Below are 26,003 nucleotides of genomic sequence, written 5' to 3'. Positions count from 1 at the left end.
TGATCGCGTGCGTTGGGCGTGCGAAGAGTGGAGTGTCATACGGGAGCGATGGTTCGAGCATTCCAAGGTTCCTTACGTCAGCTATGGCTGTGAGAGCTGTGGCTTAGATGTGGCGTTGCACGTTGCGGGGTAGTGAACCAACAGACCGAACTGCTTCCATCACCTCTACGCTTCCCTACAGGTGATGAGTAAGCAAAGCTGTCGCTTCATATTTGTGTCTTCTTGGACTCCAGCTTTCACCTCGCCACTATCCTAATGTCACGATGTTCCGAGTCTCGTGTAATGTCCAACCAAGATTGGGCAGCAAATTCATCCAATTTCTCCTCCAAGACTAGGATACGCTGTCATGCAGGATTTGTAGACGTAACTTCTTGTCTTTGGTATTGCTTTTAGTATACGTTTCGTCGTTTTCTAGGCAGTGGCGCAGTGTAACTCTACATCGGAGAGGAAGGAGCGTTCCATTTGTCGCATTCGTCTTAATGGTAACTTCCAAGGTTCCTAGGTGGAAGGTTACAGTACTATATCATATCATAACAGCTGCTTAGAACAAGCTGTCACATTTTGTAGTAGTGTTTTAATAAGCTATTAAGAATTGCTGACAAGCCTTCTTTCTTAGTTATTTTTCTCTGTCTTAACAATAGCATCGACGGGCGCACAGCCTGGAGTACAGCTCGTGAACACGCGATTAAGCACGAGATACAAGCACGACAGTATCAAACATACGTGCATTAAAATCCCAAGTCTAAACGCATAGGCATGAATAAGATATTCTATGAGCTAGTCAACACTGTGTGCGTGTGAAACAGCCTCGCGAAGTTGTATACAACGACGCGCCAGCCAGCAAATCCGCGTGAAAGCAAAAGGGTAACAGCCCGCTGCTTTCCACACCCGCCCAAACCTTCCCAACGCGGTAGTTCGGTGCCGGAACCCCACTAGCGCAGTCAGTCTGCCAGCGACGAACACCGACGCTGCAGCACTAAAGATGTCCCTGGACTACCTTTGACAAAGAGGAAGTTCTTCAGACAGAAGATTTACCGCTAAATCTAGTGGGAAGTAGTCCGATAGACGGGTTGTGGACTGGGAGTTGTAGTGTAGGAGAGTCGGGCTAAGGTTTCCGGTGGAAAGAGTAACAGTCCGCCGCTTTCAACGGTGCTGCAAACTTACCTGATACGGTATATTGAAACCACGTAGCCCAACACCGCCCCCGCCGAAGCAGCGCATCCATCCATCCACTGTATGCCAAATTCTTAAATTGTCAACGACCAAGTAACGCAATTCACTGAGCAACTTGTTTTAACCGCTTTTCTTCTGCGTGGAATTTGACATAAAGTAGAAAGCAGGATACTAGAATCTGCCTTCACAAATGTTGCTTGCATACTTCTTCGAACACCTTTAGTACTTACGAAGCGGTATGTTGTTTTGAAATATCACAATCAACTTTGACTACACCTCTAGCGTATACACATATATATATTTGCTCACAATATGCCCGGGGTGCATTGTAAGCTTCTTCTGTCAACATGTGGTGCATTTCTTCCAACCCTCCAGTCCTTAACTGTCTCGCCTCTGTAGACGACAGATTATGTACTGTGAAAATGCTACATCATGTTTAAGGATGTATTACATCCAGATGCTCGTTGATATCGCACTCGGCTAATCTAGCATTGCAGATTGGACAGTTGACAAGTAACTTCTTCTGTACGACAGGACCATGCTGCTCATCTCGCGGCCGTTTCTGGCCAGCGCTTGAAGCTATCGGCGTTGATGAGGGGATAACATCTTCCACAACCGCAGACGCCACACCCTGTCCATCATTCGAAGACTTGGTCGAGGTTTCATCCTCATCGCCAATGGCAATAGGTACATCAGAAGTCTTGCCCTCCACCTTAACATCTTTCTTGATCCAACTGTCTAGCTTGTTCTTCTGCCGCCCCGCCCGCTCCTTGGTACTCATAGCATCCAGTTGTTTCTTAGTCGGCGCTGGTTCCTGGATCTTGTGATAAGTGCCCCCACATTCGGCCTGATGTCTTGAGTACCACGTGTCACCCTTGCCAGGAGCTCGGTTCATGCTTCGCTTGACGAGGCCAAAGTACGGCGGCTGGCTTCTGCAAGGTCCGTCGCACTGCCAGACGTGGGTGCGGTAGCTGTCGACTTCATCGTGGAAGGTGTGGTAGATGGTGACTTCATAGTTGCCGTGGTTGTTTACGGCGTCGGCAAGCAGCTGGAAGCCGATGCCATGCCCAGTACCGTCATCCCCGCGCGAGTGCTTCCACGATGTGGTGATGAAGAAGTAGGCATGGATTGCTTCATGTAGCAGTGTGTTGATGGTATCTGAGCGAGGACGATACTGCAACAGTGGCGTCGACAGCTTCAGACGGATGCGCGTGAATTTGTTGGTCTTGGGATCCCGGGATAGCTCACAGATGCCAGCGCACTGGATCTATTGTTAGCCGGTGTTTGACACGGCAGTCTAGAAGCGGGTGGGGCAACGGTCCGGAGACACGAGGGCGGCTTCAGAAGTGGTGGATGAGACGCGTGGAAAGCAAATTGTGACGCGCAAAGAAAACCTACCAGAGTCAAGCGCGGCGACCAGATGACTTCGACACGTGGGAGGAGCAGTTTGCGGAAATAGAGGATGTTGTACAGTGCGAACAGCTCGTGGACGTCGACAAAGGGCTCGCCGTTGTTCAAGATGGCGTTGATGCTCTTCAGGGCGTCGTCCTGCTCAGGGGACAGCGGCTGCAGGGTCGCAACGGCCGCCAATGCAGCGTCCTTGTCGGTAACGGGCATGGCACATGCGAAACATAGTCGACTGTTAGGCGGGCGTGTTTAGCAGGGTGGCAGTCCAGGCACGCCAGGGTCTGTGGATTAAGGGAGATCGCCATGGAAGGCTGTTTCGGGTGCCGTGTGGCTCGTAGGGCTGCAATGCATGTGCACAAAACAGCCCTAGCGCGTGTGGGATGATTGTTAACACCACCAAGTGTCGTGACTTGGCTGTGCGGTGCCCCTTGCGCCTTCGTAATTAAGAGAGCCTGCCGAGTGCTTTGTCTGCCCCTGACGCCGTGGGAGTTTTTGGCCGTCTTTGCTTTCTCACACATACAAAGAAGCGTGGGGCAACATATCTAGGCCTCGCCATATCGTATGACGCACTGCCTCTCCACTTATTGCATAGTAGCAACCGATGCACGCGAACAGGACATCCACCTCGCATAACGTATACGCACACGCATTCCGATTCCGACGTCCCCTTTCCCGTGCAGTCACCCAACCGACTATTCGCTGTACGAATGGGCGTGCTCATAGTCTCGCTCGACAGACATGGCGGCAATCGATCCCCCCAGAGCGGTTGACTTGGTCCGCACGGCATCCCAGAGCTCGACCATATCCAACCCACGCAACCGCAGCATACAGCGTATGCGGCCCTCGAAGCGCAGCTCCAACACGTCGCTCAGCCGCAGTCGCAGTAGAGCACCCTCGCCCGAAGTCGACACCAAGAGCCTCACGTCCTTCCCCTCACTGTCGCCTAGCCCGGAGACGTCGCCGGCACAGTCGCGCGTCAACGGCTGGTTCCGCTCTACGCCAGCGCCCGAAGACAGCCTTAAGAATGCTGAGAGTAGGACGGTTGCATCGCCCGACACGGTCAAGGCAATTCCCCCGCCCGATCTCAAGAACACGACGCCTGCGACTACCGTCAGGAAGGTCACCAAGTCGACGCAGCAGATAGTCGGCAGTCTGGTAGCCGCCTCGTCTGCCAAAGACCGGACGGCTCTCTTCGACGATACCCCCACCGAGTCCGCCAAGGTCCCCGGGAACCTCCACTTTGCGAGCGACGACAACATACAGGATGCGCTGCGACAGACGGGCGCCGTGGCGCTGGTCAAGCAGCTCGCTGGCGACCTGGCACAGCGCGATGCGCAGATCACGGCCCTGCGGAGACGAGCCGAGGAGCGCGAGCGCATGCTGAGGAAGATGCTGCAGGAGTGCGAGGTCTCCAACATGGACATTGAGAACCGGTTGCGCGAGCTGGAGAAGAGCAAGGATCCCGGCAATGGCCTCACCAAGACGAGGACGAGGGGCGACAGCGCAGCCACTGGATTGCACCCCGATGACCCCATGGAAGACAGACTCGCCAGGGCTATGGAGGACGAGTTAGCTGAGCACCCCGATGCTCTGGGCATGGACACGGGCACCTCAGCGCCTCAGGCAGAAGTCATGTCCATCAACTCGGTCACGTCGGATGCGCCACGCGACACAACCAAACCGAACTGGAAGACGTACATTTGGGCTGGGACGAGCAAGAAGAGCAGTCGAGCACCGTCCGTAGCCAGCATGGTGGACAGAGAAGCCGAGACTCTGGGGCATACCCGGTCGCGCGCATCTAGTGGAGCAAAGCCACCCCGGAAGGCCCTCGCGAGCGATCTCTTCGTTCCTCCAGCCGGTGCTGTACCTGCATTGCGCCGACTCAACAGCTCAGACCATGCTACAGACTCGGCGCGTAGATCTTCGTCGACATCGCTAGCAAGCTGGGCGTTGAAAATGGTAGCAGGAAACAATGCTGCAAACCCCAGCAAGTCCAACACTGTGCGAGGCCGTAAATCCACTGCTTCGAGTGCTGTCGACCGTGCGCCTTCCATGGACTCCACCAAGACGGCGCAATCCGCAAAGTCATCGCTCGCGAGTACCCAAAGACGAGGTCGCGCCTTGGGCCCCAATGGAACAATCAAAAGCACTGCGCTAGAGCAACCCAAGAACGTGTCAAATGGCCTCGGTCCGACTCCGCCTGTTCGTGGAATGAGCAATCTTGGGCCTGTGGAAATGGACCGAATCCTGCCTGAGGACTCACGACCACCGACGCTAGTGCAGCAACACAATAGGTTTATCGGCAGCAGCGAGTACTTGACTGATAGATTCGGCTTCATCTACGACCAGCGTCGCAAGAAGAGACAGAGCGAGGCCGCAGCTGAGCTGATCAAGCAGAAGCGAAGCAGCAATGTTGAGTCACTCGGCGATGGCAGGACTGCACTGAACAACCTGGCTCTGGACGAAGACCACGAGCATTCAGGCTCTGTCCCCGCGGATCAGAATGATGGCACTACACGCCCATCGAGCTCCGACTCGGATAATCACCAGAATCAGCCTGCCAGCAAGACATGGGTTGATTATCTGAAGCTAGCCACGCATCCAACTGAACTCCTCTCACACACTCCATCCGCGGCGCCCATCACCACTGTAGAGTCCGCAGAGGGCGAGGTCTCAAACTTCAAGATTGGCAACAACCAAATTACATTGATGAAGCGAGGGTCTGCGCCAACGGCGAGTGTCAACCCAGAGCCATCACCATCGCGTATCGTGTCGGGCAATGCTGAGCTCTCCGCTACAACAACTTCGCCAGGTCCGTCTACCCCAATCAGCCAGTACCCGCCACAGATCGATCCAGTGCAATCTCTACTAGAGCAGATGAGTGAGCTGCACGACAATCTCCAAAGAGAGAGGACCGTGAAGTGGAATGACTTCCTGCGTAAAGTGCGTGCACAAAACAAGCGTGAAGGGGATGTTGCCAGCACAGGCGAGAACGGCAAAAGCAACGCAATGCCTGAGCAGTTCCTCGCCGATGGTGAACTGGTAGGCATCGCGGGATTGGGTAACAAAGGCAAAATCGGACGTGCCAAGTGGCAGGAGTTCCGTCGTCTTGTTCTCGGTGGTATCCCAGTCAACATGAGAGCCGCGATCTGGGCTGAAGGAACCGGCGCGCTGCATCTGCGCATGCCAGGCTACTACGAAGACTTGGTGAACAACGGCGAAGACGATCCTACTATTGCAACCCAGATTCAAATGGACATCACCCGCACACTTACCGACAACATCTTCTTCCGCACAGGACCTGGCGTACAGAAGCTACAGGAGGTACTCCTCGCCTACTCCCGCCGCAACCCCGAAGTAGGCTACTGTCAAGGCATGAACCTGATAACCGCCTGCCTCCTACTCATCATGCCCACCCCCGAAGACGCATTCTGGGTCCTAACCGCCATGATCGAAGAAATCCTCCCCCAGCACTACTACGACCAACACCTCCTCACCTCCCGCGCCGACCAATCCGTCCTCCGCTCCTACGTCAGCGAAATCCTTCCCCGCCTCTCCGCCCACCTCGACGAACTAGAAATCGAGCTGGAGGCACTAACCTTCCAATGGTTCCTCTCCGTCTTCACCGACTGCCTCTCCGCCGAGGCCCTTTTCCGTGTCTGGGACGTCGTCCTGTGCATGCACGACGGCTCTACGTTCCTTTTCCAAATCGCACTTGCGTTGTTGAAATTGAATGAGAAAGCGCTGTTGCAGTGCGATACCCCAGCGGGCGTGTACCACTACATCAACCACCAAATGACCAATCACGCCATCAGCATCGACGGCCTAATCCAAGCCTCCGACGCCCTCGGCAAAGTCATCAAACGCAAAGACGTCGAAGACCGCCGCGCAAAAGCCGTAGCGCACGAAGAGGAACTCATGCGCCAGCGTGAGGAAGCGAGGCAAGAGCGCGCGCGGAAGCGGGCTAGTAAGCTTTCCCAGGATACCGCGCCGCTGCCTACGCAAATAGAGGAGGAGGGGGATGCGAAGAGTCTGTCGGCTAGTCTCGATGCGGAGTTGTCGTCGAGGACTAGTCCTATGGCTACGCCGTTGAGTAGCGCGACGGCACGGTCAGAGGAAGAAGAGGATGCGGATTACGTGAATAGTAGTTTGGAATTGACGAATCGGACGCCGATGCCTATGGATGAGGAGTTTATGTGGCGGGGCTGATGATAGGGGAGGATGGAGGGGATGGGAGAGGCGATACGAACTTTTTCCTTTGTTACAGACGTACGTATATATTTGCATCGCTGGAGTTACGGAGTTAGGGGTCTACGGGACTGGGACTGGGTATGGGATCATCGTTCCTTTTCATCTATATACCCCATCGCCGCTGCTTTGCTGGATGCCCGTTGTAAAAATTGGATTGGATTGGATTGGATAGTTTAAACACAATGGATACCCCCTTCTTACTCTCTACTCTTCCATATTCCTCTTCTCGCCTGTTGTGTCTATCGCTTCAGGATACAATATGGACGTCTGGACTAAAAACACTCATTGCATAGTCTGCGGATATCACCCAATATCTCACCGAGACCTGGAAAACAACCTTGTGCCATAAAAGAAACAAAAGCTGCGTTGAGGGTTTATCCAAAATCACGCGAAGGAGCAGCGTAGCGTATATGGACTTACCGAGATGTTTAAACACTACCTCGGTGTTTCTAATGCCGTATTCAGCGCGCTCATGTCTACAATGTTTCAGGGAATCTTCAGTCTCTCTTCCATGGCATACTTTGCATAGTTTCACCTGCAATGTTCCATCAGCGAGTTGATCAAGCAGCGGACTTCTGAGAGTCTTTGTCATGTTTGATAACGCAGCCTTTGGAATATGTCGTCGCTACTTGCTCGTCATCAAGAAGATTTTCTCTTTGCTATTCTTCGCTGAGTGCCGTCATTTGGGCTGTCACATCACTAGGAAGTTGATACGTCATGCAACCGGTCTTGGAAACAAGTAATGTAATGTGCGGAGGAAACACGTGTGAATATATTGTTGTGATGCACACTCCACCATGTTCGACCTGCTCCTAACTAATTACTTTTCTGCTTGTGGTTTTTGGTCTTCAGTCGTCAGCCACACACACATGCTACACTATCCTTTCGAGATCAGCGGCCACCTAACTTGACCCGTGCTGGCTACGACGAAACGCGTGCTTCACGACATTGCATGTGAGATTCGACACATATAGCCGGCGCAGGAGGTCAACCGCCGATGAGAGGACAGCCGTCTTCATCATCTTCCTCATCCGCACCTTCATCATCATCCAGCAGGCTCACAGTGCGTCCTCTTAGGCCGCGCTTCTTATTGCCCTTCTTAGTCACCCCGGTCTTGACGTGCCCTTGCGGGCGGCGCTGGGAGTGAGGCGTGTTCTGATTGTTAAAAACCTCTTCAACTATCATCCTCAAGGAAGAAGTAGTTTCCGCTCAACTTCTGCTCCTGATCAAGCTGGGACTTGTCCTTGTTGATACGGGGGCGGAAGGAGTTGGGATCACGACGGAAGGTGACGTCCAGGTTCTTCAGGAAAGAGTTGCAACCAGTGAGGAGAGACTCGGGCTTGTTGGCGCGAGCGTTGACAGCAGGTTGGCCGTCAAAGACAATGACACGGTCAGCAAGGTAGGTAGCCATGATGAAATCGTGCTCGACGACGAAAGCAGTCTTCTTCGAGTGCATAATGAAGCGCTTGATGACACGGGATGCCACGATACGCTGCTCGGAATCGAGGTAGGCACTAGGCTCATCGATGAGGTAGATGTCAGCTGGCATACCAAGGGCCAAGACGATAGCGACACGCTGCAGTTCACCACCGGAGAGGTTCTGCACTTCCTGGTCGATGAAGTCGTCCATCTTGAGCGGCTTGTAGACATCGGTCTGGAATTGAGGGCTGAGGAAAGCGGTCTTGATCTTCTTGAAGAAGAGCTGGCGAACGGTACCCTGGAACCTGGGAGTGATGGTCTGGGGCTTCATGCTGATGCTCATCTTGGGGATCTTGGTCTCGCCGTCGGGCTGCAGAGCGCCGGCAAGCATCTTACAGAAAGTGGTCTTTCCGGTACCGTTCTCACCCATCATGACGATGATCTCAGAGTCAGTAAAAGAACCAGTCTCGATGTTGAGTTCAAAGCTTCCGAGGGTCTTCTTCATGCTGGGGTAGCTGTAGCCACGGTTGTGGTCAACCATGTATTCGTCTCCAGCCTCTGCGATACGGAACTGCAGCGATTCCTCACGGAAACGCAAGTTCTCGGTGGGAATGTTACCATCCAGGAATATGTTGATACCCTCACGGACGGATGCTGGCAGTGTGACGACACCGTAGACGGCGGGCTTTCCGTAGAGAACACAGATGAAGTCGGAGAGGTAGTCAAGGACGGACAAGTCGTGCTCGACGACAATGACATAGTCGTCGGGGCGGAGCAGACTGCGGATCTTGCGGGCTGCGGCGAGACGCTGCTTGACATCCAAGAAGGATGACGGCTCGTCAAACATGTACACATCGGCCTGTTGGACACAGACAAGCGCAATGGCGAAACGCTGCAATTCTCCACCAGAGAGTTGTCCAATGTCACGGTCGAAGATGTGGCGCAGCTCCAACTCGTCAATCATTTCGTCGAGGTTCTCCATCTGGCTGCGGGCCCCGATGAGCTTGCCGACGCTGCGCTCGGTCGACTTGATGGCCTTGGGAAGTTGGTCGACATATTGGGGCTTGACGACGGCCTTGAGGTTGTCTTCCAGGACCTTTGTGAAGTAGTCTGTGTTCCGTTAGCCAGAAATTCCTTTGTCTAGCAACCAGCGTCTTACTCTGGAGTTCAGAACCACGGAAGTACTTCAGGATCTCCTCCCAGTCTGGCGGGTTGTCGTAGCGACCGAGGTTGGGCTTGAGCTTGCCACTGAGAATCTTCAGCGCTGTGCTCTTGCCGATACCGTTTGTTCCCACGAGACCCAAGACCTGGCCCGGACGGGGCATAGGCAACCTGTGTAGCTTGAAGCTGTTCGCGGAGTATCGGTGGGTGACCTGGGTCTCGAGGTTGGTGGGCAAGTTGATGATGTTGATGGCGTCGAAGGGGCATTTCTTGGGGCAGATACCGCATCCAATGCAGAGGCGCTCAGAGATGAAGGCGATTTTGGACGAGTTGTCGACTTCGATGCACAGCTTGCCCGTGCGGACGACGGGACACGACTTTTTGCATTCTTGACGGCATTTCTGGGACGTGTTAGCACTGGGAAGGCGCGATGGAGGGGTGGCACTTGCCTTGGGCTTGCACTGTCAAGCGAACATCCTCATGTTAGTCGGTGATCAATTTTTGAGTGTGGAGGGGTAGTGGGGTACCTTGTCTGAGTTGACAATAGCGATACTGGACGGTGTTAGCAAATACACGTGGGTGAGGTCTTTCACGACATGTGACGTACCGGGTGAGCTTGTCAGACATGTTGGCGGCGGCTTTGTTGTTGCGGCGGTTGCGGTTGTGGGTGGCCCTGGAGTCGCAAACTGAGATGAGGCTGACGGCTAAGCAGTGCGTGGATAGACTCGGCGACAGTCACTGCTGGAGAGGCGCGCGCGCGGATGCTGGGGGCGGAGAGTGAAGGTAAGGTCGCCAACGACTGCACAGGTAGGGGAGAACAATGAAAGAGGCAGACTGACGTTGTTGGCGAGCACGCTGGGTCAGCGATTTTGCCGGCTTGTGATTGGGGCATACAAAGGCGCAAGGTTGAAGGCCCGAGCGCGCGCCTCTCTCCAGGGCTAGCAAGTGAACCTCCGCTTCCACAATCTACCCACACCTCACCCTACCCCCAACCCCCACCCGACTCTCACACCGAGGGTATCTTGACCATGGACTGTATGTATATTCCCTTTTGAGTCTCTTGTCGCGTCTGCTTCGCCCGCGGTTCTGCCTATATCGCCGGTCGGCGGCCTTGTCCGTGTCCATCAATCCCATCGCCAGATCACGTCCACGCATCCAGCAACTCGCCTTTCACGTATAACACGCTCTTCCGCGGCCCAAAGAGCGCCTATATCAACCCTCCACCACCGTGCACACTCTCCCCGCCCACCCTCTGGCTCGCGCGACTCCACCGCCTTTCTCCCATCAGGCGCTCGACCCCCAAGACCGCATTCCATCAGACTTCCATTGTGCAAGTCACTGCCCTGGTTCCTGGTCGCGTTCTGGCTATTCTGGATCGCGTAGTTGCGCTCTATCTAACGCACCCGCTCCGAGCCGCCGGAGCCCACAGAAGGTCGAAATATCGTACTGACCATCCACACAGCCGCGTCCATCATGATGCCCTCTTCACCAGGCCATGTCGCCTCGTTACCATACACAAACGGCCATTTGTCGCCTCTCGCAGCCCATATGACGACCGCCGATAGCTCCTCCCAACACAGCGACAACGACCAGTCCGACACGCAAGAGGCCGCCGCAGTCGACCAAGCCTCCGATGTCGACGCGCCGGGCGAGGAGTACGACGATGACGACGAGGTAGCTGCTGCTTCAGACTCGTCTGAGGATGTCGATGCAGAGGGCGAGCCGGACGGCGACTACGACTCTGAGTCACCGCCATCTGAACAGGCAGAGAGCGACCGCGCCCGCAGTTCATCAGAAGAGTCAAGGCGGCCGCCGAAGCGGAAGGCTAGCGATGAGAAGGAAGACTACATCGAACAGAACCCGGAGCTATATGGTCTGCGTCGCAGCGTACGTGGCATCTCCAGTCTGCATGTACATGAGCTAACTCCAGTTCAGGGTCGTGCCCGCCCTAGTCGTCGCGTCGTAAGTGACCCCCAGTTGATGGAAGAAGCATCTCTAACAGTCTGCAGGTCGATAGCGATGATGAAGATGATGAAGACTACAGCTCTGATCAGCCCCGCAAGCGACAGAGGACAGCCTCGCGGAAGAGTTTGTCAACTCTCACCTGCCCATCTGAAGTCGTACTAACCCGTCTGCCCAGCCTCAAACCAAGCCACACCAGTCTATCGCTCAGCTGGCTCCGACTCCGAGTCGGATGGCTACGTTGGCGCCCGTCGCAATATCCCTACCAAGAAGCAACGCCAACGTCAGCACGCCGTTGCCGCAGGCCGCGAGCCCCCATCACAGGCCGAGGTCCGATTCTCTGCACGTCGCACTGCCCAAGTCGCCAACTACAATGAGGAGGAAGACGAGGACGAGTTCGTGGAAGAGGACGATGAAATGACCCCCAACTACTGGGCGACCGCGCCTGAAGACGCTGGCCCCGTCATCGACAAGATCCTCGATCACCGGCCGAAGGATGGACTAGGTACGAAGAGCTGTCAGTATATTGTGCTACTCCTTGCTAACAGAAGACAGAAATGGATCCGTCCTTCGACAAGCGAGACTTTGAATACTTGGTAAGCGCTGCTCACAGTTCTGGTCCTAAACACATGCAGTACTAACTCGCTGTCTTAGGTCAAATGGCAAGACAAGGCTCACTACCACTCTACGTGGGAAGACTACAAGACGGCAGCTTCGTACAAGGGCTACCGCAAGCTGGACAACTACTACAAGGGTCCTGTCCAGAACGACATGTACGTCTACAGCCGCAAGAACGCCGACCCGGAAGAGTACGAGCAGCACATGGTTGCACGCGAAGCCGAGCGAGAGAGCCAGCTCGACTTCCATGTCGTGGAGCGTGTGATCGACTCGCGAGACGGCGAAGACGAAACAGAGTACTTTGTCAAGTGTAAGTCGACTCACCTCACCCCTATCTGGATTACCTAACACTCTACAGGGAAGGGACTGACTTACGAGTTCTGTACCTGGGAACCCGCGTCGCTCGTCAGCCGGTTATCGCAATCCGAGATTGACCGATTCCTCGACCGCTCATCGAACCGGCCCTCCTCCGATGCCCGCGAGGCGAACATAAATACTCGCAGGAAGTTCGTCAAGTTGGACACCCAGCCTGACTACATCAAATTTGGCCAGCTGAGGTCCTTCCAACTTCAGGGTGTCAACTTCCTTGCGCACAACTGGTGTCGCGGCACAAACGTCATCCTCGCCGATGAGATGGGTCTGGGAAAGACGGTGCAGACGGTGTCCTTCATCAACTGGCTGAGACACGATCGGAGGCAAGACGGCCCCATGATCTGTGTCGTGCCTCTGTCGACCATGCCTGCCTGGGCAGACACCTTCAACAACTGGACACCGGATGTCAACTATGTCATCTACACCGGCAGGGAAGAAGCCCGCAGCATCATCCGAGAGAAGGAGCTGTTGGTCGACGGCAACACTAAGAAGATCAAGTTCAACGTGCTTCTCACCACATACGAGTACGTCCTTGCCGACTGGCAGTTCCTCCAGAGCATCAACTGGCAGTTCCTCGCTGTCGACGAGGCGCACCGACTGAAGAACCGCGAGTCGCAACTGTACGACCGCCTTCGGCAGTTCAAGGCACCATGTCGACTTCTCATCACGGGTACCCCCATTCAAAATACACTTGGAGAGTTGGCTGCCCTGATGGACTTCCTCATGCCCGGAAAGATCCAGGTTGATGAGAATGTCGACCTTGCTTCTGAAGATGCCAGCCACAAGCTTGCCGAACTCAGCTCAGCGATTCAGCCATACATGATTCGCCGCACCAAGGAGAAGGTAGAGAATGACCTACCTCCCAAGTCTGAGAAGATTCTCCGTGTCGAATTGTCCGACATCCAGCTGGAGTACTACAAGAACATCCTCACGCGCAACTACGAGGCGCTCAATGAGGGTGGGGTCGGCCACAAGCAATCTCTATTGAACATCGTCATGGAGCTCAAGAAGGCCAGTAACCATGCTCTGCTCTTCCCCAACGCGGAGAATAAGCTCGTCAAGCCCGGTGCGACCAAGGATGAGACCCTGAAGGCCCTCATCACCTCCAGTGGTAAGATGATGCTGCTGGACCGACTCCTCGGAAAGCTCAAGGCCGACGGTCACCGCGTGCTCATCTTCAGTCAGATGGTTCACATGCTGGACATCTTGACCGACTACCTGAAGCTGCGCAACTACCCATTCCAGCGTCTAGATGGAACAGTCCCAGCAGCAGAGAGGAAGATCGCCATTGATCACTTCAACTCTCCCGGCAGCGAGGACTACTGCTTCCTTCTATCGACTAGGGCTGGTGGTCTCGGTATCAACTTGATGACTGCCGATACCGTCGTCATCTTTGACTCCGACTGGAACCCTCAGGCAGACTTGCAGGCCATGGCTCGAGCCCATCGTATCGGTCAACAGAAGCCAGTGAGCGTCTATCGACTTGTCTCCAAAGACACGATCGAAGAGGAGATTCTGGAGCGCGCTCGTAACAAGCGCATGTTGGAGTTCATTACAATCCAGCGTGGTGTCACCGATCGCCAACAGAAGGAGCTCAACGACAAGATGAGTCGTGCTGCAGCAGAGCCCAACTCCGCCGACGACATCAACAACATCCTCAAGCGTCGTGGACAGAAGATGTTCGAGCAGTCTGGCAACCAGAAGAAGCTAGAAGAGCTCGACATTGACTCAGTCTTGGAGAATGCTGAGGAACACAAGACGGAGCAAGCCGCTGGTCTCACTTCTGATGGTGGCGAAGAGTTCCTCAAGAACTTTGAGTACACTGACGTCAAGATCGATCTCGAATGGGACGACATCATTCCGAAAGAAGAGCTGGAGGCAGTCAAGGCTGATATTCAGCAGCGGAAGGATGAAGAAGAGACTCAGAAGCTTCTTGAGGAGAGCGCACCACGGAAGCGCAAGGCAGCCTCAGCAAGCGCACGCGAGCAGCGAGCAGCAAAGAAGCGAGCCCTTGAGGCTACCAACGTCGAAGCCGACGACGACGAGCAATCTGAGCCAGACGACAACGTCAAGCGCGATCCCAAGCGGCCTCTCAACACAAAGGAGGCTCGTAACCTCATTGGCGCGTACTGCCGATATGGTTCACTTGAGGAGCGTGGCGAAGAGATGCTCCGCGCAGCTAGGCTTGTTGGTCGCGACATGGAGGTCGTCAAGGCCACTCTTGATGAGATCATTTCCATGAGCACGCAACTCGTCAAGGATGAGCAGACTAGGCTCAAGAACCTGGAGGCTGAGACTAAGCGTCCCATCACGAAGAAGGACAAGAAGGCCGTTCTTTTCGACTTTGGCAAGGTCAAGAAGGTCAATGCAGAAACTATCCTTGAGCGACCCGTCGAGATGCGCGTCCTGAAGGAAGCGGTTGAGGCAACCCCCGAGTGGCGCAACTTCCGTGTACCGGACGCCATCAAGCCCGCGAGCTACTCTTGCCCCTGGGGCGCACGCGAAGACGGCATGCTTTGCATCGGTATCCAGCGCCACGGCTACGGTGCATGGATTCCCATCCGTGACGACCCAGAGCTTGGTCTTACCGACAAGTTCTATCTCGAAGAGCATCGTGTCGACAAGAAGGAAGAGCGCACGAAGGGTGAAGAGAAGAATGCCAAGTCTCCTGGCGCCGTGCATCTGGTTCGTCGTGCGAACTATCTCCTCACTGTACTCAAAGACAAGAGCACAACGGATCCCAATGTCAAGCGCATGATGGAGAACCACCACCGCAACAACAAGAAGCATCAGCTCAGCGTTGCGCGCCGTACAGACAAGGGCGTCTCTGCTAGCCCAGCTCCAGCTGGCCTAGCACGCAAGATGCAAGGACGGGATTCAGAGCGTCCTTCGCACCGGGCGAACAGCAGCAGCGAAATGCGACGTCCTGATAGCCGGACCGAAGGCCGTCATCACGATAGGAAACGTGATGACCGCCCTAGAAACAGCGACCAGTACAGGCCCTCGGACTCCCGCAAGGACCATCGCAAGGACCGCGATAGTGTTGATCGTCGTGCCCACACCTCTGATCGGAACGGCACGCCAGAGAACCGCCGAAAGATCAGTGGCGACGTTGATAGGCCGCGCATTAAGGATGATCGGCCTCGCCTTTCTGAAGACCGCCCGCGCTCTCATAGCCAGAGCCAAGTGCCTGACCGCAGCGTGGAAACACCCAAGTCCAATGAGAACAAGTCAGACGACTTCCTTGAGCGTAAGCTCCGACCTGTTCGCGACAATCTCAGCCGCCTTAAAAAGGCGACGCCGAAGAACTACCCGCAGAAGGAAGGGATGCTCAAGATCCTTAAACAAGAGCTGATCGCTATCGGCAACTTCATCCGTCAGAACACCAAACAGAACGAGGAGCTCGAGGATCGTCTATGGTAAGCATTTTCATCAACTTCTCACACACTTATACTAATCGATGATAGGACTTTCACGATCAACCACCACTGGCCTCGGCCCGGTGTGACTGTCGCATCGGTCAAGGGCATGTACACTAAGATGGTCACCTCTGAAAAGCCAGCTGCGGCTGCGGCTCCGACGAACGGCCAGAACAACGGCGCCTGAGCACTTCTCTACGTACACACACACATGATGCTTACGCATCATTTTACATTATCTACCATGGGCATATGGCGTTTTCGATCTTTTTACGGTGGGACGCCGTCGAGTATATTTGCAGCATAGCGTAGGTGTTCGGCTCGGTTGGCTACTCAAGTTATGACTAGTTACGGGCACTATTTGATTCTTCGTCTTTCTATTGTATTGCATGGACAGCCCAGTATCAGGGTGCGCCTCGGTGTTCATGATTTTCGCAGGGCGGCGCAAATAAAAACTAGCGTACAGGTTGTTGAAGAGCATGGCGGCACTTGGGATAGTGCGCTTTTACATTACAAGAATGGAAGGTGTCTGTGAAGAGAGTATCATTAGTAGCATGTAGATTCAGCACTTGCGGTTGTGCAAGATGACAATGGACTACACACATCACGCTTTCGCTTTGCTGCATGATGATGGTGAGGTATTATTATTGACTGCAGCCTTGGCTTCTTGAAGGATGGGATATGATCACGCGAGTCATCTGCTGCCCAATCTTCACGGTCTACAGCCCTACAAGTTGGTTACTGGGCTGTCTAGAGTATTCCAACGGCCCACACGTGGCTTGGAAGCCAAGCGGTGAGGGATATTCGGGGAGCTTACAGCGGCAGGTTGAGAATTCACAGAGGCATTTGATGAAGCGCGAGGATTGTCGGTATTCTGAGGTCACGCGATCAGCAGCGTACGTTTGCTAGTGAGACACCTGTGGCTGTGGGGAAGGGCATGTGTGTTGCTGGCTGGGGTTTGTGTGGGAGTCTGTTCTAGTGCGAGGGCGATGACGCTCCAATGACAAGGGTCGCTGAAGGATCGTGCTCGCAGCGGTGGCTCCCTGTTGCGCCTTGCTTCCGCGGCGGGCGCCATCAGGGTGTCTTCGGCGCTTTTGCATGGTAGAGTCCTGTGCGAATATACAGTCGCGCGCCATCCACGAAGCTTGAGCAGATGCCTCGCTCCAACACTCCATCATGATACATATGCTGCGCGTACGGGACGCAGCTCTATGCGGGCTGCTCTTTTGGGCACACGCGACCGCGGCCCCGCCTAACGCGGCTGGCGATGCAGGAAACAGCCGCGCTGCGGGTTCCCGATCCATAGACGCGGATGGGCGACGAAAGCTTACAGGCAGGTTCCTACATATTACGGGTACGTCGGCCATTTGATCCCTGGGGTTGATATCGCGACTAACGTCATGCCGCAGACTTTCACCCAGACCCTTTCTACAAGACATATTCGAGCACAGAAGCCGATGCTGCGTGCCATCGCAAACGCGGACCTGCTGGCCTCTATGGCGCAGAAACCACAGGATGCGACTCCCCTTTTGCGCTCGTCAACCAGACGTTCAAGTGGATTGAAGACAACATCAAGGACGATGTAGACTTTATTATATGGACAGGCGACTCGGCGCGACACGACAACGATGACGAAATCCCACGGACGCAGAAGCAGGTCGTGCAGCAGAACGAGTACATGGTCTCCAAGTTCGCGGAGGTCTTTGGGCAGAGCGGCCATGGCCACGGGCCCAACAGCTTCGCGATACCCATAGTACCGACTTTCGGGAACAACGACATCTTGCCACACAACATCTTCACGAGCGGGCCAAACAGATGGACGACGGAATTTTTGGACATATGGCGCGGTTTCATACCCGAAGCGCAACGGCATCAGTTTGCGCAAGGAGGCTGGTTTTCGGTCGAGGTGATTCCTGGGAAGCTGTCGGTCATCAGCCTGAACACCATGTAAGTGGCGGAGGAAAGCAGGTCTTGAGGGCAGGAACTAATACGCGCAGGTACTTCTTCACCTCCAACTCCGCCGTCGACGGCTGCGCAAAGAAACGCGAGCCCGGCTACGAACACATGGAATGGCTGCGCATTCAGCTTGACATTCTGCGCGATCGCGGGATGAAAGCCATTCTCATCGGGCACGTACCGCCTGCTCGCGTCGACAGCAAGGAGAGTTGGGACGAGACCTGTTGGCAGAAGTACACACTGTTTGGACGACAGTTCCGAGACGTCATTGTGGGAAGTCTCTTTGGGCACATGAACATCGACCACTTCATGCTGCAGGATTTCGAGCACATCGAAAAGGACACGGAGAATGGCAAGATGGGAGCTTTGGATGGCAGATCTGCTCTAGCTGATGGAGTCCAGCTTCTGGAAGATGGCGAGGTGACGGTGGCATCTGCGTCGGATTATCTGCTCAACCTGCGGGAGGCTTGGGCTCAGCTACCTGCGCCCCCGCCGAAATCGAATAAGAAGTCGCGCTCGAAGAATGTCGATGACCAGGAGGAAGAAGAGGAGTCGATGTGGGAGTGGTTCATGAACATGGTTTCGAAGCCGTCAAAAGACCGGAAGGAAGAGAGGAAGAAGTACCTCGAGAAGATCGGAGGGAGATACGCTGAACGTTATGCGGTAACACATGTCTCACCCAGCGTAGTACCGAACTACTTCCCCACCCTCCGCATCATCGAGTACAACATCACTGGCTTGGAACATCTCAGTGTAGCGTCTAGCCCAATCAGCCCGCCCACCATTGAGACGCCAGCCAAACAACTACCAGTAACCCCCACGGATTACGACGAGTATGATAATTACGACGATACCGACGACGAAGACGTAGAAACCACGCGAAAGAAGCACAAGGACAAGAAGGACAAAAAGAAGCCCCGAAAATACAAATTCAAAGTCCCAGACGGCCCTTCGAAATCCTCTCCGCCCGGCCCTGCCTACTCCCCACAGACCCTAACATGGACACGCCACATCCAGTACTTTGCTAATCTCACACACATCAACAACGACTTCCTCGAGCCCTCGCCTGATACACATTCGGTCGGCCGATCCATCAACAACGATGCTGTAAGCACGATATTCGGATTCGGTGTCAGTCCTGATGGTAGGATTGAGAATAAGAAGTGGAATGAGGGAAAGCATAAGAAGCACCAGGGGAAGCAGCCGAGACCCGAACCACATCCGAATGAGTTTGTGTTTGAGGTTGAGTATGATACGAAGAAAGATCGCGGGTTCAAGGATCTTACCGTGAGGAGGTGGGTGGAGTATGCACGGAAGATTGGGGCGTCTGCGGGGAAGACTAAGGATATTAGTGTTGAAGAGGAGGATACTGAAGACGATGTCCAAGAAGAAACAGAGGACATGGCGGAGGAGGAAGATACTGATGAAGTGGATGAAAACGACTTCGTCATTGTAAAACACAAGAAACACAAGCATAAAAAGGGAAAGAAGGGGAAACACCACAAGAAGCACAAGGCGTCCAAGGAATGGTTCACTTTTGTTAAGCGCGCGTTTGTGGGCACTATGGATCCCAAGGAGCTTAAATTGGTGTTTGGGGCGGAGGAGGGAGATGGTGCATTGGAAGAGGTGAAGGAGAATATGGAGTTGTAGATGGTGCGGTGCATTGGGGTGGGTTGGAGTGTGCTTGTTGATACCCTTTGGCGTTCTGGTCGCCAATTTTCTTTCGTTGTTAGGGATGCGGGCATGGGGAGATTCGTTATGTGTATATGGATGGGCATGAAGTGGCGTCGCATTGCATAGGGCTGGTGTAGCATATTATCTAAAGAGCATATAGCTATAGAAAAAGAGGAAACAAAGCAATAGTATCTAAATCCGTCTTCTCTAGTGTGCGTGATTGCAGTACAGTGTAACTCTTGCGCCGTAGACGAAGTCGCTGCGCTTTGCACCTCCCAATCTCGTAAACCCTGAAGCAGGCAACTCGACTAAGTAAAGGTAGACTGCATACATATATGTGCAGCGTCGCAGTCCTATATGATAAATGTTCAAGAGGCAAAAAGAATGCCGACTAGGTTCTTGCTAAGAAGGCTATCAAAAAGGCAAAAAAGAATGTCGCAAATTTGGCGGTACTGGGAACTGTAGACATGTTAGACGATGTCTCAGGACCACCAATGTATTGGGAATGAACGTACTCGAACCCAGGCTGGCGCGGATCTGGATCGGGACACTTAGTGTCCGCCAGCCACAACGCGACGTCATACCACTAGACCATACCTGAAGGTACAGTTAGAAGATGTCTCATAGGTACTGCGTGCAGGCAGAACTTACCACCGTGAGGTGTTATCGCATTACCCGAAGGTGATTTGATGGCAAAATCTTGAATTTTATCATATAATACTTTGGCAAATGCACGGGAAAAAGTGCCGCGAAATGCGGTACAAGGTTCCAATAATGTCACTGAGGGGTGAGGGGCAGAGGTGGGGACCATCACTCGCCAAGTCAGGTCGTTGGGAGTGATGACTAGCCTGCTCCGATCCATTCCCGCGCTCGCCGATAGGCAGTCAAGGAAATTTTTGGGGCGCGCGACCAACACCGCAACCACCAACGCCGTCCACACCAGCATGGCCGAACCGGATGCAAAAGCCTCAGCCGCGGGCGAGGCTTCTGCCGGGCCCAACAAACCGCAGAAGCCTCCGAATCCCGTCTGGAGAATGATGGGTGCGTGATTCTACTGTCTCATGCGGACCACTACTAACAGTTACAGGCCTGCCGAACTTTCGCTTCAAGCTGCCGTCGCGCAATTGGATGATTTTCCTTTCGATTACTGGGTCTTGGACTGCGGCGGTCATGTATGATCGGAGGCAGAAGAAGCGCATACAGAAGAAGTGGGCGAAGGTTGTTGAGCACATCGCACACGAGCCGTTGGACGTACACCAGCTGCCGAGGAGGCTTACTATATTCTTGTCTGCACCGCCGGCGGATGGAATAGTACCTGCGCGCGATCATTTTCACGAATACGTCAAGCCAATTCTTGTCGCAGCAGCGTTAGACTGGGATGCGGTCGAGGGCCGAAGGGAAGGAGACGTCAGAGCTGGATTGGCAGAGCGGATACGGAAGTTGAGGAAGAAGAGGGGCGAGGCGACTGCTGAGCCATTGGAACCAGGACTTGAGGAGGAGTTGGAAGGACTAAGGCAAAGAGCTGGTGTGAGCCAGTGGAGTGGACCAGGAGGAGACATCGTTATCGGCAGACACACATGGAAAGAATATGTTCGAGGACTACATGAGGGTTGGCTGGGACCTCTGGATCCTCCGCCATCATCAGAACCGACGGTAGAGGTACCGGTTGCTGCGATTGAACCCACACCTGCACCAACCGAAACACCCTCTGACAGCACAACACCTGCCACGACCGACGACACATCACCTACCGCTACAACCGAAACCCCAAAGACGGAAGACGCTGAGAAGCCGAAGGAAGAGGAGAACAAACCCAAGAAGAAGAAGCAACCACCGCCATTCATCTCAACCGCCGAATACCACAACGCCGTACTCTCCCAAAACTGCCCACAAGCACTCGGTCCCGCCGCCGTAGTACCTCTCCCTCATCTTCTTGGATTCTTCAACTTCCCCATCCGCATGTTCCGTTTCCTGAACAAGCGACAAGCGGCGGATGAGATTGGCAGGGAAACCGCTGCCGCGGTGCTTGGTGCATACCGACCTTTCGAGACTGCAGGCGAAGCGTCTGTCACAAACGAGGAAGATGGACACAGCCAGGCGCAGTGGGAGCAACAACGATTACTTGCACACGAAGAACCAGACTGGTCCAAGACAGCACGAAAGCGCGAAGAAGGCGACACTAGGGAGAGGGTGTGGCTAGACGAGATGGTGCTCGACCCAAGAATCGCTGAGCGCATGAGGAGGTTTGCGTTAGATCGCGAAGTCGAAGAGCGCGCTAAGAGCATGTCTCTCACAAAAGAAGAATCATGGTTCAGCTCACTGTGGCCGAAAGAGAAGCCCAAGGGTGCCTGGGAAGGATTGAGCGACGATTAGATACTTGTAGATACCCATCTCACCTTCTAGCATGTGTTATAGTAGTGGGGTGTAAGAGTAGACGTGTATATGAAAACACTTGATGGCTTTAATAACGCCAACTAGTCTCAATTTCAAGTAATTCACATACACTGTTGGAACGGCGTTTGATAGCGAACACTACAAAGCTGGTGGTGGTAGCTTGGCACTGGCCAGGCGGCGGACTGCCCCGCCAATTGACCGACGGAAGCTTCGAGTTTCAATGCGTTGATCTCAGACTTGCAACCAACCATAATCCTGTACCTACCAGAACACCTGTTCATAAGCTTACTACCAAGGAACGTACTACATTGTACCTAATACCCAGCCTGCGAGACCCTTCCAACACACACATCACGCCGTCATGGTAAGTCTGCCCCACTTGCGCACGTAAACAATGGCTCACAGTCCCAGGCTTTCCAATCCAAGAAGCGCCTCGCGCTCGCCATCCTCGACTTCCTCCAGACCTCGCAGACCGACGGCTCCGTAGCGCCCGACGACGCCGAACAGCTCGAAGTTGCCGCCAACTGCATCGCCGAAGCTTTCAAGGTCGACGCTGCCGATGAGGCCGCAAAGAAGGACGCCATTGGCGACCAGAACCTGCTCGCCATCTACAACGTCTACGAGAAGCTCAAGGGAAAGACGACCGCCACAACTGAGGGATCCTCGTCGGCAAAGGAGGCCCGGCCAGCGACGCCACAGACACCTGCCGCCGGGTCAGGACCAGGCGGGCCAAACAAGGATGAAGCCGAGAGACTGAAGGGACTGGGTAACGAGGCGATGAAGAAGAAGGACTACGATTCTGCTGTCAAGCACTACACCGCCGCCCTCGAAGTCGTCCCCCTCAATCCCATCTACCTCTCCAACCGCGCCGCCGCATACTCCGGCCAGGGCAAGCACGAGCTCGCAAAGGAGGATGCTGAGATGGCAGTCGCTGCTGACCCCAACTACTCCAAGGCCTGGTCGCGTCTTGGTCTCGCTAAGTACGTTCTCGGCGACGCAAAGGGCGCTATGGAGGCATACAAGTCGGGCATGGACGCAGAGGGCGGCGGTTCAGAAGTCATGCGCAAGGGCTACGAGACAGCCAAGAAGAAGGTCGAAGAGGAGGGTGGTGACGTTGGTGCTCCCGATGCTGCCCGAGGAGCTGGTGGTATGGGCGGTGGTGGCGGTGGCATGCCTGATCTATCTGCCCTCGCTGGTATGCTAGGAGGTGGCGGCGGCGGAGGCGGCGGCATGCCCGATCTCGCGGGCCTTATGCAGAACCCGATGATGAGGCAGATGGCTCAGAACCTCATGAGCAACCCCGATATGATGAGCAATCTCATGAACAATCCTAGGATAGCGGAGATGGCTCAACAATTCGGTGGTGGCGGTGGAGGTCGCGGCGGCGGCGGTGGCGGAAGCGGAGGTGGAATGCCCAACATGCAGGATCTCATGAACGACCCTAACCTGGCTGAGATGTAAGTTGAGTATTTGCTCATTGAAATAATCATGACTAACGAGATATCAGGGCCAGGAACTTCATGGGAGGCGGTGGTGCTGGCGCCGGTCGAGGTGCACCGCAATAAGATGTTACGAAACGACTGCAATGAGTAGATAGTTGACGTAAGCATTGATTGCATCAAACAGCAGTCTTCACGATTAGAAATATGATACCATGTTCAACTTCGTTTGTATTCATGGAGATCCCGTTCTGAGATCGACAACTGTCTTGCATATAGCAAGATAAGCTGTAATATCGTGCCTGTGACTAGAGCCTTGAGCGGCACCCAATGATGAGCCATTCTGTCTCCGACAACTTGTCTGTTGTTGTAACTCTGCAGCCCATACGCTGCTTCCTGTCCTTCCTGCTGCCTGTGCCATCGAAACCCTCACCCACTCAATCCAACTTCAACCCCCAAAGCCCATCCCCCAAATAATGCCCCGCCTCACAAGCCTGCCCCTTCTTAACCCTCTTCATCTCCTCCGTCCCCATCTTCAACACGCCCACCATACACGCCGTCTCCTTTCCCTCCGCCTCAATAACCACCACCTCGCCCTCCTTCAGATCCTCGGCTCCATACACCTCTTTGTCCTCGTCGCTCAGTTCAGGTCCTGGTAAGCGGCCACCGGGGGATGTTAGACCGGGTGCCATTAGTGTGGCGCCCGAGAGCACGAAGCGGATGGCGCCGCGGTCGATGCGCAGCCGGTGGAAGGCGAAGGGGTATTTGTGGACGAGGGTTAGGTGCGGGAGGAGGGCGTCGTCCATGTGTTGGAAGAAGAGGGGGGTTGAGTGCAGGGTGTAGAGGGATACGCGGTCGGGTCTTCAATCGTCAGCGTCAGCGTTCTATACTCTTGTGGTTTCTCTCGTGATTATGCTATGCGTAGTGATATGGATGTGGAATGGGAAGTGGGCGCGACGTACAGCTTGACCAAATCTAATTGCTCCTTCTTCGGCAGTATATCCTCGATATACGGTTCTAATCTCGGGTATTCCTCGAGGACTTTTGAGCGGATGGCGCGTTGGGCGCTGGATTTGACCTTTGACTTTGCGCCGGAGGTTATGCTGAGTCTCTGTTAGCCCTTCCTTTCTGTTTAGCGACGCGTAATCCAGCTTACTCTTTCTTGAACATGGTTGCGGTTGTGTGGGGGGAGATGAGTTGTTATGCGACGGTGTTTGGTGTTGAGACTGCTGCTGCGTAGATTGGTGCCCCGCGATTGCCCCTCACAGACGCGCTAGTGAGGCGGAGGGAGCGCGTGTAGCTGCGCTTTCCTTTGGGGGTTCTCTCACTTGTTTCATCTCGAACATTATGAAAAGGATATATCCACTTAAATGACGACTGGTCTACCCTGCACACATGTTGATGGCCGTAAACCTTTGGACGAAATATTGCCGCCCAGGACTTGCGTCCCCTGTTTCGTGTCTACTCATCATACCATTACGCAGGTGGCATTCTGATGTACAGTCTGTGTGTTATCGGTCGAAGCTGTTTCCTTATATCAGATAGACCGTTTATCGGTCTGGATTGGATACCTACACCCAATGAATGGAGTATGCAAGCCACGGCGCGATTCGACGTCACCAGGCTGAGACTCAGCCTCCTTCATTCCTTGTCAGCTTTCCTTGCTATCTTGTCCCTCACCCAAACACATTCTAGCACTTTCCGACTTCTTTGGCTTATCACCCCTCGCCTTGTTCTCTAAAAATTACTCGTTCCCAGCGACCAGCCCACAGACACGGTTGTAGCACGATGTCAAACACTCCATACCCCGAAGATACAGCCTCTTTTCCGCAGGCTGGACCGTCGAAGGAGGAGCCCGATATCGGCATGAGCGATTTAGATTGCCACCTTTGCCGAAATTTTCGATTACCAGACCCAAGACTAATGAATACAACGTACGCGGAGTTGCAGCGCACAGCGACCGGTGGATGCTGGCTATGCAAGCTTCTTCGAAAAGTTAGCGAGAGAGCTTTCGATGGCACAAACAAAGTCATTCAAGATACCGATGTTGTACACTTAACCCCAGGATTATCAGGAGTGAACGGGCGCCCAGCATGTCTGAAAGTGCGAAGGGATTATCTTATTTACCCTAAATTATTCTACGCCGCATCAGGTAGGATATATATCGCCTATGAGCATATCCGAAGCGGCCGCACTGGCTGCTCACTGACGAATCGTAGGGGACAGCTGCCCTTGGCCTTTCATGACCTCGGATTACATACCCGATGAGAACGCGAGCATTCAGGACTGCGCTCAGAGAATTGATCGCATGCTGGACACATGCAATACCACTCACACCACCTGCAAAGCTGGTGGCCTGCAGCAAATTTCGGGAGGGTTGGTGACGCCTCAGTTCATCCCAAAGCGGCTACTGCATATCAGCAGTGACTACGTGTCTTTGCAAGTCCGTTTGCATGAAACAACAAGTGGCGAGACATCTCTGAAAGGGGCTGGTCTTCGATATACCGCTTTAAGCCACTGCTGGGGTTCAACCCCGCCTATCAAGACTACGACTGTCACGATGTCTGTATTCAAGAACGAAGGTATCCGCTGGGAATGTTTGTCGAAGTCGTTCCAAGAAGCTATACTGTTGACGCGCGAGCTCGGCATCAACTACATTTGGATCGACTCCCTGTGTAAGTGCACTTGGAACCCACGGGGTTTGTTGATTGTACTGAGTTCCCCTACTATGGCAGGTATCTTACAAGACTCTGTGAGC

The 26,003-nt window shown here is 54.2% G+C and overlaps 8 protein-coding genes across 8 annotated transcripts; 5 read left to right on the top strand and 3 right to left on the bottom strand.

Moving 5' to 3' along the window:
• Positions 1-1,609: 1,609 nt before the first annotated feature.
• Positions 1,610-2,790, bottom strand: J4E93_007821 (uncharacterized protein; the record flags this gene model as incomplete). The annotated part of the gene is made up of 2 exons (XM_049345725.1): positions 1,610-2,434; positions 2,572-2,790. The coding sequence occupies 2 exons, from the start codon at positions 2,788-2,790 to the stop codon at positions 1,610-1,612; spliced, it is 1,044 nt and encodes a 347-aa protein (XP_049197252.1).
• A 528-nt stretch (positions 2,791-3,318) lies between these two features.
• On the top strand, positions 3,319-6,789 carry J4E93_007820 (uncharacterized protein; the record flags this gene model as incomplete). Its single annotated transcript, XM_049345724.1, has 1 exon — positions 3,319-6,789. The coding sequence occupies one exon, from the start codon at positions 3,319-3,321 to the stop codon at positions 6,787-6,789; it is 3,471 nt and encodes a 1,156-aa protein (XP_049197251.1).
• A 1,216-nt stretch (positions 6,790-8,005) lies between these two features.
• On the bottom strand, positions 8,006-10,038 carry RLI1 (Fe-S cluster-binding ribosome biosynthesis protein; the record flags this gene model as incomplete). The annotated part of the gene is made up of 4 exons (XM_049345723.1): positions 8,006-9,360; positions 9,410-9,812; positions 9,939-9,963; positions 10,019-10,038. The coding sequence occupies 4 exons, from the start codon at positions 10,036-10,038 to the stop codon at positions 8,006-8,008; spliced, it is 1,803 nt and encodes a 600-aa protein (XP_049197250.1).
• Positions 10,039-10,884: 846 nt separating this feature from the next.
• On the top strand, positions 10,885-15,969 carry J4E93_007818 (uncharacterized protein; the record flags this gene model as incomplete). Its single annotated transcript, XM_049345722.1, has 8 exons — positions 10,885-11,298; positions 11,347-11,373; positions 11,421-11,499; positions 11,552-11,878; positions 11,929-11,969; positions 12,028-12,301; positions 12,350-15,782; positions 15,831-15,969. The coding sequence occupies 8 exons, from the start codon at positions 10,885-10,887 to the stop codon at positions 15,967-15,969; spliced, it is 4,734 nt and encodes a 1,577-aa protein (XP_049197249.1).
• A 998-nt stretch (positions 15,970-16,967) lies between these two features.
• On the top strand, positions 16,968-19,388 carry J4E93_007817 (uncharacterized protein; the record flags this gene model as incomplete). Its single annotated transcript, XM_049345721.1, has 3 exons — positions 16,968-17,136; positions 17,192-17,729; positions 17,780-19,388. 3 exons carry the CDS (start codon positions 16,968-16,970, stop codon positions 19,386-19,388), a joined length of 2,316 nt encoding a protein of 771 aa, XP_049197248.1.
• Positions 19,389-20,356: 968 nt separating this feature from the next.
• Positions 20,357-21,785, top strand: J4E93_007816 (uncharacterized protein; the record flags this gene model as incomplete). The annotated part of the gene is made up of 2 exons (XM_049345720.1): positions 20,357-20,453; positions 20,500-21,785. 2 exons carry the CDS (start codon positions 20,357-20,359, stop codon positions 21,783-21,785), a joined length of 1,383 nt encoding a protein of 460 aa, XP_049197247.1.
• A 382-nt stretch (positions 21,786-22,167) lies between these two features.
• Positions 22,168-23,371, top strand: J4E93_007815 (uncharacterized protein; the record flags this gene model as incomplete). Its single annotated transcript, XM_049345719.1, has 3 exons — positions 22,168-22,170; positions 22,218-23,263; positions 23,314-23,371. The coding sequence occupies 3 exons, from the start codon at positions 22,168-22,170 to the stop codon at positions 23,369-23,371; spliced, it is 1,107 nt and encodes a 368-aa protein (XP_049197246.1).
• A 311-nt stretch (positions 23,372-23,682) lies between these two features.
• Positions 23,683-24,415, bottom strand: J4E93_007814 (uncharacterized protein; the record flags this gene model as incomplete). The annotated part of the gene is made up of 3 exons (XM_049345718.1): positions 23,683-24,106; positions 24,208-24,348; positions 24,402-24,415. The coding sequence occupies 3 exons, from the start codon at positions 24,413-24,415 to the stop codon at positions 23,683-23,685; spliced, it is 579 nt and encodes a 192-aa protein (XP_049197245.1).
• Positions 24,416-26,003: the final 1,588 nt, after the last annotated feature.

The sequence above is a fragment of the Alternaria ventricosa genome (assembly GCF_023758065.1).
Source record: "Alternaria ventricosa strain BMP 2768 chromosome Unknown scaffold_14, whole genome shotgun sequence".
NCBI classification, from domain to species: Eukaryota; Fungi; Ascomycota; class Dothideomycetes; order Pleosporales; family Pleosporaceae; genus Alternaria; species Alternaria ventricosa.
This window is presented reverse-complemented; position numbering and strand designations above follow the sequence as displayed.